Source organism: Mytilus galloprovincialis, chromosome 1, assembly GCF_965363235.1.
Source record: "Mytilus galloprovincialis chromosome 1, xbMytGall1.hap1.1, whole genome shotgun sequence".
Lineage (NCBI taxonomy): Eukaryota > Metazoa > Mollusca > Bivalvia > Mytilida > Mytilidae > Mytilus > Mytilus galloprovincialis.
Window position 1 is genome coordinate 60,054,204 of NC_134838.1, and position 12,409 is coordinate 60,066,612.

Consider the following 12,409-nt stretch of genomic DNA (forward strand, 5'->3'; position numbering starts at 1 on the left):
AGTTCTGATGCAACTCTATTAGTGAATCATATTATTCCAAAAATGCCATCTTTAATGACACGACAATAGTATCGTAACTATATCCCATCTTTATAAGTCTGTTTAAAGTTTTGACTAGCTTTTAAGATGAATGACGACAGTTTTGTGCTTTGTTTAGAATATTACCATAAAAGTCTTACTGTGTAAAAAGCATATCAAATTTCTTGTTCACCAGTACACATGAGATGTAAGTACATCCATAAGGAATCATCAGTTTATGTACGTCATTAATATATTGGAATGGAATTTAAAATATAACGTGTTTTCTTTTTTTCTTTTTTGAGATGCATCATATTTCACAGAATTAGACAGAATCTTTTCATAAGGTTAAACCTTTTGAATTTCATTTTTTCTGTGCTTGAACAGTTTTTAATGGGTTTGTTATGTGAAGTAATATAAAAAGATTGAAAAACTACGGGAAGCAATATTGTTTAAAGGATCATACAATACTCACCTTGACCAACATCTTGCCGAAGTCTTACCAAATTGCGATCAATAAAGATATTGTGCTGCTTCAGAATGTCTGCAATTTCAAAAGCGTCAAATCGTGGATTAGGATTTAGTGTAGCCTCTTCAACAAACATCCATGGAGTGCTATCTATTTGGTCATAGCTTGACGTAACTTGTTCCGGCGAATTACCTAATGCATAAATAGTTGAATCAAAATGAATTTGAAACATTTGTGTCCGGTTGGACAAGAATACACACTATTGAATATTTTATCACTATATCTAATTAAGGCCGTAACAAATGTTGTAAAACTATTTGTACGAAATTAATAGCTTCAATATCTGCAGATAATACAAACATCCGGGATATCAATATTTAGTCTCTGTCACAACAATTGGATTTGGATGTAAGTATCATGAAATTTAATATACATAAACATTCATTGCATGTATATAAATAAACTCATCATAGATACCAGGACTAAATTTAGTATATACGCCAGACGCGCGTTTCGTCTACAAAAGACTCAGCAGTGACGCTCGAATCCAAAAAAGTTAAAAAGGCCAAATAAAGTACGAAGTTGAAGAGCATTGAGGACCAACATTCCTAAAAGTGTTGTCAAATACACCTAAGGTAATCTATGCCTGAAAAAATTCAAAAATTTGTAAACAGTAAATTTATAAATATAACCATATCAATGACAATTCATGTCAGCACAAAAAGTGCTGACTACTGGGCTTGTGATGCCCTCGGGGAAATAAATATCCACCAGCAGTGGCATCGACCCAGTGGTTGTAAATAAACTCACCATAGATACCAGGACTAAATTTAGTATATACGCCAATATATATTGTCTCAATGTTTGGTCGAGTATTCCCAAGACTAAAACAGTAGCTATTCAACTTTGTCATAAATTTTAATTTGCTGTAATAGTTTTTTATCCTCAGTTTTAAAAATAAAATAAACTCATCAAAGACATCAGGATTAAAATTGTGTACCCCATAATATGCGTGTGTCGTCTACAAAAACCCATCAGTAACGCCCAAATTAAAAAACGTTGAAAATACCTAATAAAGTACGAAGTTGAGAGCATTATTCTGTTTATCTATTGCCTTAATTATTCTTGACCTTTACCTCATTTTTTCCAAGAGGAATAATAAATGACAAATTCATATATATTGTAGGAATGTTTTTTGCAAGTAATCATACGTTTCGGTAATATCATCAACTGACAAGCATGTGTACTCTTGAATTTAATAAGTAAACACCTTATCATTTACTTGATGTTTCTCAGCCTGTCTATCTTAATATAAATGCACATATAATATTTAAGTGTGCTTGAAACACATTTCTAAATTAGAACTAAATACTAGTAGCTTCTCACCAAACGAAAGAAACTGATTAATTAAATCTGGGTTATAGCATACTAAACCTCCAACTAGTATGAGAGTGATTTGTACTTTACAAAATAACTTATAATAACTATATATCTTATTACCTGTTTCATTTTGTGGACCTATCATATTTCTATCTTCTTGGTTGTTGAGATACATAACAGAAATCTTTTTACGAAACCCTCCTAAATGATGCCGGCGCTTAACAAATATAAGACCTAAAATCAAAACAGCAGATATGCCCAAAGCAATCCCAACAACTGTGTTCTTTAATTGATTCTGACGATTATTTACATTGCAAATCTTTATGTGTCCCAGAACAGTCTTCCAATTAGCACCAACAGATACCTTCAGGTGAACAAATAAACGATAAGAAATGTATATATGTAACAATATGTAACAATACTAATAGTTATCAAACGTACCAGGATTTTAATGTAGTACGCCAGACGCGCGTTTCGTCTACATAAGACCCATCAGTGACGCTCATATCAAAATATTTATAAAGCCAAACAAGTACAAAGTTGAAGAGCATTGAGGATCCAAAATTCCAAAAAGTTGTGCCAAATACGGCTAAGGTTATCTATGCCTGGGATAAGAAAATCCTTAAGTTTTACGAATAATTCAAAGTTTTGTAAACAGGAAATTTATAAAAATGACCACATTATTGATATTCATGTCAACACCGAAGTGTTGACTACTGGGCTGGTGATACTAAATAAGTACTTTATATTAATAAAAAACAATGACGATTTTTCATTTTTTTTTGTTTATTACTATGTAAACTCCGCAGATCCTTTTATGCATTCATCGACACAGAAAAAAGTGTGTTTTAATTAATTTTCATGATTATTATCATTTTTGTTAACTCTTTATTATAATACTTTATTAGTACACGTACATCGCAAAGTAACATATACGTGAATTGTACTTATTTTATTTTTGTTTGGTTATGATGCTCAGACATGTACATAATGTTAAGGAAAACATTATTTTACTGAACGATGAGGTATATAGATAGGTAGGTTTTTTTTACATATCTTTAATCATTAACATATTGCTCATTATAAATAAGGCGAACAACAATTCTCAATCCTGAAATAAAACACATTTTCACCTTTGTTTAAATGATGGTATTGCTCAATATGTAAAGTATACTTTCTGTAATATTCAATAGTTTAATGTGTAAACATAGTTTTGTGAGTATCGCATTCAATAATGGTAGTACTTAATGTCTTGTTGTTGCATGGATGCATAAATATCCGTCAACATCCACTTTGTGTTTTTGATAGATGTATTTCTATTTGTATTCATCTGATGAGTTACGTCTTTTCCAAATGGTTTTTATAGTCTGTTCTTATGTTGTACTGTTACACCACTGTCCCAGGTTGGGGTAGGGTTGAGCGCTCACAAACATGTTTAACCCCGCCACATTCTTTATGCGCCTGTCCCATATCAGGAGCCTGTTTTTCAGTGGTTGTCGTTGGTTCATCCCTGTCATATTTGTTTCTCGTAAAATTGTTTTGTTATAAATTAGGCCGTAAGTTTTCTCAATTGAATCTTTTCATATTTTTCAGATCGGGGACCTTTTATAGCCGACCATACGGTATGTATATAGTTGCCTATACTTGCTTATATCCTCTCCATCTGAACTTTTGTGGATGGTTGTCTCATTGGCAATCATAACACATATCCTTATTTTTATAGTAACGATTTACAGTTCCACCTTTTTTTGTCATAAAGAAAAAAAAAGAAATTTTATATAAACTACACTACGCGAAGACATGTAATTGATTCGGTCATGGTAATTTTAGTTAAAGATAAATCTGAATAATTTGTTGATATTGTATGCCTCTCAGATTAGGTCACATATTATTCCCTCTTATGTGGTGTTACATGCACATAACAATTAAAGGACAATATCAACATTTCTATGTCATGTGTCATAAATTCTTCCACTGTGACTGCTATGGCTTAAATTGTGTCCGCAGTGAAAGAAGGTCTTCATAAATAATGTTTACTCGAATAGTGGTATTAACCATATGTGGATTCTGATATACTATAAAGAACTTCTGGATAGTTTTAAATCTCGATCCTTCTCTGAAAAAAGTTAATACCATACGGCCGTTTTTTGTTAATAATGAACAAAAAGGTAAAACATGCTACACCGAGGAACAAATGATCAATATGCTGGAGTTTCGTATTACTATTATAAGTTACTATTTTAAACAGCTTGAAAAATGAAGTGATACATGGCACCTGAAATGCCTACCTAAAAAAATGTAAACATACCAATATAAGTAGAATTGCAAGGGACGACATCACATCATACAACCTATTAGGTCAAAATATTAACAACTGCAAAGACGAGAAGGACAGCAACCCAGAAATATTGAAGAAGCTTAGGCCGCCAACGTTGTCATATAGATGAGTCAGAGGGGACATGCTTGAGCCATAAAAGAAACTAAATTGAAAAATGATCCAGTTATTAGTACATTTATCATACAAATATCAAACACAGAAAATAGCCATAGCACAAGAGTTAATAATCACAAAATCATTCACAAACGATTCAAAACAAGTCTGAGGAAAAATATATTGGCATTACATTGCATTACATTGCATTACATTGCATTACATTGCATTACATTGCATTATGTTGCATTACATTGCATTACATGGCATTACTTTTTCACATCCTATATATTTTTCAAAGATTGTTGGCAATTTAGCTAAAGAAGAATTTAAGTTTTTTGGATAAATTTAGAACATAGTCATTACTGTAAAAGTGTGTTATTGTTGTCATCAATGAATACCTTGTCATGATTAAAGTTGACCATTGTCATAAAATACTAATTAGTTTGTTTTAAAATCAATCTGTTCACCATTTGACACTTGGTGATCAATTTTAGAATTTTTCGAAAAACTAAGGATTTTCTTATCCTAGGCATAGATTACCTTAGCCGTATTTGGTACAACTCTTTGTAATTTTGAATCCTCAATGCTCTTCAACTTTGTTCTTGTTTGATTTTATAAATATTTTGATATGAGCGTCACTGATGAGTCTTATGTAGACGAAACGCACGTCTGGTGTACTAAATTATAATCCTGGAACCTTTGACTAGCTTATCAGAAAATATTTTTGATTGGAATTATTAAAACAAATGTATATTAGTAAAAGTGAAGATAACATTAGTAAAAATAAATAATTAACTTCATCTCTGTCATTTCTATTTAAAGAAAACACTAAAATAAGAAGACAAGAAGTTATATAATCTAATCACGACCCCGTTAAAGGCATCGTTTTAAAACAATACTGTGCACAACATGAGTTTGAAAAAGAAAAACAGTAACCTAATATAATACTATAGTATATACAGATATATTCCTCGAAACCCTTATGATGTTTAAATGTATTTATTGAATAAACTTTTTACTAAGTACTTAAATTTAATATTTATACGGCACAGTTTTTGCTTATCTAATCATCTTTTGTGACTTGTTTCTTCTTTTTTTTGCACTTGAGTATAACATTTACAAATGTAATGTTTGATACAATGCATTACGTTGCCAATGTAATAGTAATATAATGCTTTATTTTGATAAATGCATGTTATTGTAAAATTTTTTTAATGCATGATTTTGTCAAAGTTATTGTAATATAATGCATTACATTGCAATGTAGTTAGTCCCATTACTGACCGGAAGCAGCAACAAAAATAACAGAGATAAAAGCATAAAATATGAGACTGGTGAAGAAGAACCACGTGGACCCTGTACAGGAACACATCATTAGGAAAGTTTGAAATGAAACTGACCTTGAAAAATCCAATTGCTCGTGGTCACTATGTATTCATATTTTAGATAAAAAATTATTCGTTTTAGTATGTTATGAATAAAACATGAGAATTTGGATCAAATCGGAGAACATGAATTTGACAGCTAATGCCCCTTTAAAACATGCTGTAATGAAATTCTTTTTCTCAAGCAAACAGTTATCACCGGGTTTGTACTAACATGGGCAACATGACAGGTGCCACATGTGGAGCAGGATCTGCTTACCCTTCCGGAGCTCCTGGTGGGGTTCTTGTAGGTTTGTTAAATACGCTTTATCAAATATTTACCGAAACAAGAAGTGGAACATCTTTTTTAAAGACTGTGTTTGAGAGGTCACATATCAGAAATGTTTGCTGGACATCCAAAACAGGACAACGTGATCCATTTATTTCTATTCTATAATCTTCTTTCCTGGCTGCAGAATTCAAATATCGCCCCTGAAAAAATATTACTATACACCTGACAAGCCTGAAACGCATGACGTGAAGCGCGTGTATATTTATGCCAAATATATTTATATCTATGCCAAATATATTTATTCTGACTTTCAAAAATATTTATTCTGACTTTCAAAATCTTGAATTGCTAAATAACTTAAAGCTTTCATTATCTTATAAAATAAAACATGCGAAAAAGATACGCACAGGATTGAAATGATTTGTTCTATAGAAAATACAAGTTTAACCAATGCATATTTGTACGACTATTTGCATTTTTCTTCAAGGAAATGCCTTGATAAACTTCATATTACCTGTTTTAATTTTGACAACAATATTGAATAGTTAATATCGCACAAATAGTCACTGGTATACATTGACTATTTTGACTTTCCATAGAAAAATTATATATGTGCCACTATGAAACATTTCATATTTTTTCAATTTATAATATCAAAATGAAAGGTGCCCCAAACTGGAGAATGTTTCATTTTTCAAGTCTTTCAATGTAAAAATGAAGAATGTTCCACATTGTAGCAATATTCAATTTAAAAAGTCAAATTAAAATGTATTCAAGGTGAGCAATTATGATTTTTGTTTTATCGAATGGGATTGAAGTTTTTCTTCTAAAACACACATATACACTTGTTGACTCATTATTTGCATTGATATTTTATTTTATTTTAAATATCCTAGCGAAATAAAAAAATTCATGAAAATTGTAATTTCGAATCTGAGTAAGAAATGCATTTTCAAAACAAGTTACTTTTTGCAAAGCAATTTGCCTAGTCTTTTTTTCTAAAATATTCATTGACGTGAATATCAATTATATAGCCATTTTTTTTTAATTTCCTGTTTACAAAATTATGAATTTTACGAAATACTAAGGACTTTCTTATCCAAGGCATAGATTACCGTATCCGTATTTGGTATAACTTTTTGGAGTTTTGAGTCCAAAATGCTCTTCAACTTTGTACATCTTTGGCTTTATTACTTTTTTGATCTGAGCGTCACTGACGAGTCTTATGTAGACGAAACGCGCGTCTGTCGAACTAAATTATCATACTGGTACCTTTGATAACTATTTGCACCACTGGGTCAGAGCAACTGCTGATGGACGTTTCGTCCCCCAGGGTATCACCAGCTCATAGTACTGCAACTGACATCGAAAAAGACGCTTAGTTAACGAGTTTAATGGTCCGGAATAACACACGGCTGCAAATTGTTTTAAATGATAGAATAATATCTATATTCTAATTTCCGTCGGGTCGTAAAAAGTTTCTATGGTCACAGTTTTATATTTTATCCCTTTAATGGGGGTACCCCTCAATTTACGGTTTTGGGTAGTTACCTTAAAATCCAAAAATATATTTTTTGGTTAAATTTCCCGCTATTTTCGTAAATATTTTCTATGCACATATCATCAAGGATCATCGGAATGATGAAGACATAAATATTATACCATCTCCAAGTAAAACTTTCAAACTTAAAGTTGGCTGTTTTTTTAGATAGAAACTTAACGCGTTTTTCTTTGAAAACGAGAAAACATATGATTCAAAAACAGTATTTGACATTTGAGAGGACACAACATGTTATTGCGATACTGCATGCAAATTTTGTTGGGCAAATTCCAAACAATTTAGTCAAAAACTCAAAAATAAAAACATCATTTGTACCTTTTTCAATTACGGAAATTTCCTATCCGTCAATCAGCTCCACCATTTATTTTTTCATTCACAATCAATTTGATAGTTTCGATGTGATTATGTAGATTTTGTAGGAGAAGTTAATTTATTTTTGAGTGATTTGAATATATATAGTAGTTCCTTCGTGTATTTTCTGTAAATAAGTTATATTTTTGTTAATAAAATTTTGACTTTATATAATAGTTAACCAAATCCTTCGGATAAGAGGTTTTTCCGGATAATGACTATAGTTGACATTGTAAGAAAATACATTGTATGTCAATGTTTAACCTCAGAGCAATTAATATGCATGCAAGTGGTCGGGGGAAAAGTACAATTGAAGTTTCGCAGAGATTTAGTGTAACAAGGTAATGCTAAAACCAACTTCTCTTGATATTCTGCTTTCCGTGGGCGAATCATCAGTGATGTTATGAGACTTGCACCAGAAGGCAAAATTGGTGCGTCTTTAAATTAAATTGATTGATTGATTGTTGGTTGCTTAAAGTCCAGTGGCAAATATTTCATGCATGTTCAGGAAGAGAACAAGCTAACAATAAAAACAATAGGTAGGTTTTGTCAAAATAGAGGCCATTCGGGATGATGATCGGGAAAATTTAGACTGCCACTGGAAAATAATGGAATATTGAATTGGGACAGAAATTTTCCATTGCAACATGCCACCTACGGACCCCTTAAAGAGTTAATGCAAAGGTTTTTAACGTGCAAAGAACGTGACACTCCCTTCGCACGAGGCAGCGGATTTAACGTCCTCATTCTGATCGGACGTGACTGCGAACTTGATACATCCCGCACAGCCAAACGGACGCCCAACTTCGTTTTACTGCCGGTCGGGGGAAGACCAAGTGACCATATTCCGTTTCCCCAGTCACCCTTGGGGAACTTTAAATTAGAAACAACAGAAATCCATATATGTGATCAAACTGATCGACATGTAACCTCACAACCTGACACTTTTATACGATCTCGCGCTCAGTTTCTTCCTTGTAGTTTGGATATGAAAACATGGTTTTTGTGTAAAAGAAAAACCTTTAAAAAAAACAGAAAACTACACAAAACTGAGTCCTCTAAACGAGTTGACTGTCTTTTAAGTTGTGCTTATTAATGTGAGTAATCATTTATCCATGCATAACCAAGTATTTATTGAAGTCAACACCTGTGCAATTAAGTAAAACAGTTACTGAAAAATTAAAATTTGAACTTGCTGTCAGTTCATTAATAACGATTGTTAGTGATGTAATTTGTTTTTCCATAAGAAAAAGCCTTTCTCATGTAGCACATCCTCTATATATACCGATCAATTTTACCCAAGATTGTCTCTGATGCTTACCAAACTGCCAAACTCCAGAACTAACTAGATATTGTGACACCTTACAATTCAGACACAATGGGGCCAAGGGATATGAATTATAGAGTTTAGCTCTGAACTCAATTTAGGGGATGCCATATCTGCTGCAGGAAAATTGAAGTCTATATTAAGATTTTCAGAATTACACCAAGGTGTGTTTGAAAATATCAAGGATACATTAAAAGAAGAACAATTACTTCATCCTGCCACCAGTGGTCTTATGAGCTATGTCCTCGTTTTGGTATTTCTATGGAAATGATGCCCGCATAGCTTGTTAATAAATATAGGAAGATGTGGTATGAGTGCCAATGATACAACACACCATCCAAGTCACAATTTATAAAAGTAAACCATTATAGGTCGAGGTCCGGTCTTCAACACAGAGCCTAGGCTCAAAAGTTCATTTGATAGTTAATCGATGAAAAATAACACAAAGGCGCTTCTGAACCGTATATTGTCCCTAAAGATAACAAAAATTCGTAAATGTATGGCTATTACAAAAGCAATCGTTTCTGTAGCAACATTCGCCCCTTTACATTTGGGACTGGCAGTGCAGAAACATCATGCATATGCATATGGGAATATGGGTCACGAACATTGATCGAAACTTTGTACTCACATTTCTTTTGTGTTTCCTATGCAAAGGGAAGACTATATCTGACGAGTTTGACCAAATCATGACGATATGTACGCTCCAGATGGCATTTGTACTAAAAAAAACTGTGTTTGCTTTGAACAAACTCTGTCCTGTGCCGAACTTGTTCTTATAAAAAAGGGAAGTGTCTTGTAATGCTAATACGCGTACTGAATCCGCATATGATGACTAAGAGATTGATTCATGTCCCTATTTTATGAATACTTGAGCTATTGTGTGTCACTTTTAAAAGTTATATAAGGATCATGACTGAATTTGAATTACAACATTAGAAAATTGGCATTGCATTGAATAATTTTTCATCCTTCCCTTAAAAAATCAATGAGTTAACTTTTTTACCAGGATTATCCTACTAAAAAATGTTCATGCACCAAACTGACTTCTTTTACACTCAATTTTTTTTTAAACCTCGCATTCGCATCGGGTGACTATAGTATATTTTGTGTTATTACTGCTCTGTCCAGACTTTGCAAATACACAATATGTATTTATCTATAACTAGATACTAATTTTCACAAAATACACAACCTTTAAGATGCAAAAATAAAAACACTGTTTCAGCGCTTGAATTTTGCTTTTTTCAAAGATAGAAAAAATATTGAAATAATTTGATAAACTGGTGTTTTATACTTTAGAAAATAATTCTGTAATATACTATAGTGAAATACTATACACAATATGAAAGTTTATGGATGTGAAAAGGTCAAGGCCACTTCTTCTTTTGCTATGTCTTAATGGCAGCTCTTCATATAATTAGTCAAATTTGTCGTTTTAACATCGTTTATAGCATATGCTTATGATTGATTCGTTTTTGTAGCATTCTATTGAATAAATATCAGAATATTTCTCCTTTTTGTTCTTGTGTTTGAAATATTGATATTTTTAGGTCTGACCTTTGACCTTAATTTCACAAAATTGTGACCACTCTGGATTTTTACGACCCAACTTTTCTTATTGTACACGTTGTCCTCTTTCCATCGATATATAATTTAGGTGTGTGTTCTTCCGGACCATTAAAGTTTTAAAAATGAACTCTGGTTGCAGTACTATCAGTAGTCAGCACTTCGGTGTTGACATGGATATCAATTATATGGTCATTTTTATAAATTTCATGCTAACAAAATTATGATTTTTTCGAAATACTAATGACATTCTTATCCCAGGCATAGATTACATTAGCCATATTTTGCATAACTGTTTGGAATTTTGAGTCCCAAATGCTCTTCCTATTTGTATATTTTTGGCTTTATAACTATATATTCTGATCTGAGCGACACTGCATGGCGAGTCTTGTGTAGAAAAAACGCGCATCTGGTGTACTAAATTATAATTCTGGTACCTTTGACAACTATCATCACATATTTCATACTTTTCAACCCTATTTATGATTGGATTCGTGTTTCGAAGTCTTTTCGTCGTTTTCGGTTTTTGCTTTTGTTTTGTCGGTTTCTATTTAATTTTTTAGTTTGATTGGCCTTTGGTATCGTTCAAATCTTTTACAAAGATTGAAGCGTCAATGGCTATTATTTTCTATATGTATATCTATAGGGTTATTCTGGATATTTGTTGAAATTGATATAATTATATACAATACAGCAGTCAGTACAGCAAACTTTAAAAATATTCCCTTATAGAAATCTAACAATTTCAGGAGGACATCCGACGCTGTTTCGTACCGTAAGGTTAATCAGTGTCGACCCTTAAAAATAGTTTGCAAGCAAAAATGGTATTTTAAAGATACTATCAATTATGGAAGTCGCAGGTCATTAAGCAATATTAACCGATTTGTTTTATTTAAGATAGACTGTACTCGATTTCTCCTTCCCGTAAGTTACATTTAAGTATACCAATTATAATGTTTAATTGGCTGTTGGCAGTAACATACATATTATGTATATCGTTATGTCACTTGTGTTTTATTTGTATTACATATTACAGAACATAAGGTTAAATAACAAGGGTTTACTGTAAACTTACTATAGAACAGAAGTATTACATTCGTTTAAAGTCTAAATGGATACAATGACTATATTTTTCACGGAAATGTATAATATAGTACTAGTAAATTTTACGTACCTTTAGTTGAAGAAGTTTTCTACGATGGCAATATTTTTGGTGTGATTGTCTAAATAGTCTAATTCTGGGTCAGAATAAATCATGATTGTGAATGATTTGACTGGATTGTTGTCTAATAATACAGTTATTCGACCGACTATTAACTCGGCAGATTTGTTCTAATCGTTTTTCAAATCGGGTAAAAGACAAATAAACATTGATCCAAAATATTTTACTCTTGAAGAGTGAAATAAATATTTAAAAAAAAAACATAAAAACATTGTTGAAGTTTCCTTTATAATCCACGTTGAAGTTTAAACAAAATATCACATATATGTAAACAAAAAATATATATATATGAAATAAACGAAGCATCATTATCATACTAGTAAATAATTTATGTGCTTTTATTTCAGCCCTTTTCACGCTGCTTGTTTTTCTTCATTAAGGTATATGAATCTATTTTATTTGGTATATTTTCGATTCCTTCC

At 31.9% G+C, this 12,409-nt stretch overlaps 1 protein-coding gene across 1 annotated transcript in view; it reads right to left on the reverse strand.

Annotated features, from left to right (window-relative positions):
- The window catches only part of LOC143080265 (hepatocyte growth factor receptor-like), a 53,079-nt gene that overhangs the window by 19,173 nt on the left and 21,497 nt on the right, over positions 1 to 12,409 (reverse strand). Inside the window, exons 12-14 of the mRNA XM_076256007.1 lie at positions 6,008 to 6,157; positions 1,988 to 2,231; positions 494 to 679 (exon numbers count right to left, since the gene is read on the reverse strand). Of these exons, the coding sequence (XP_076112122.1) occupies positions 494 to 679; positions 1,988 to 2,231; positions 6,008 to 6,157 (580 nt within the window). The remainder of the gene's footprint in view (positions 1 to 493; positions 680 to 1,987; positions 2,232 to 6,007; positions 6,158 to 12,409) is intronic.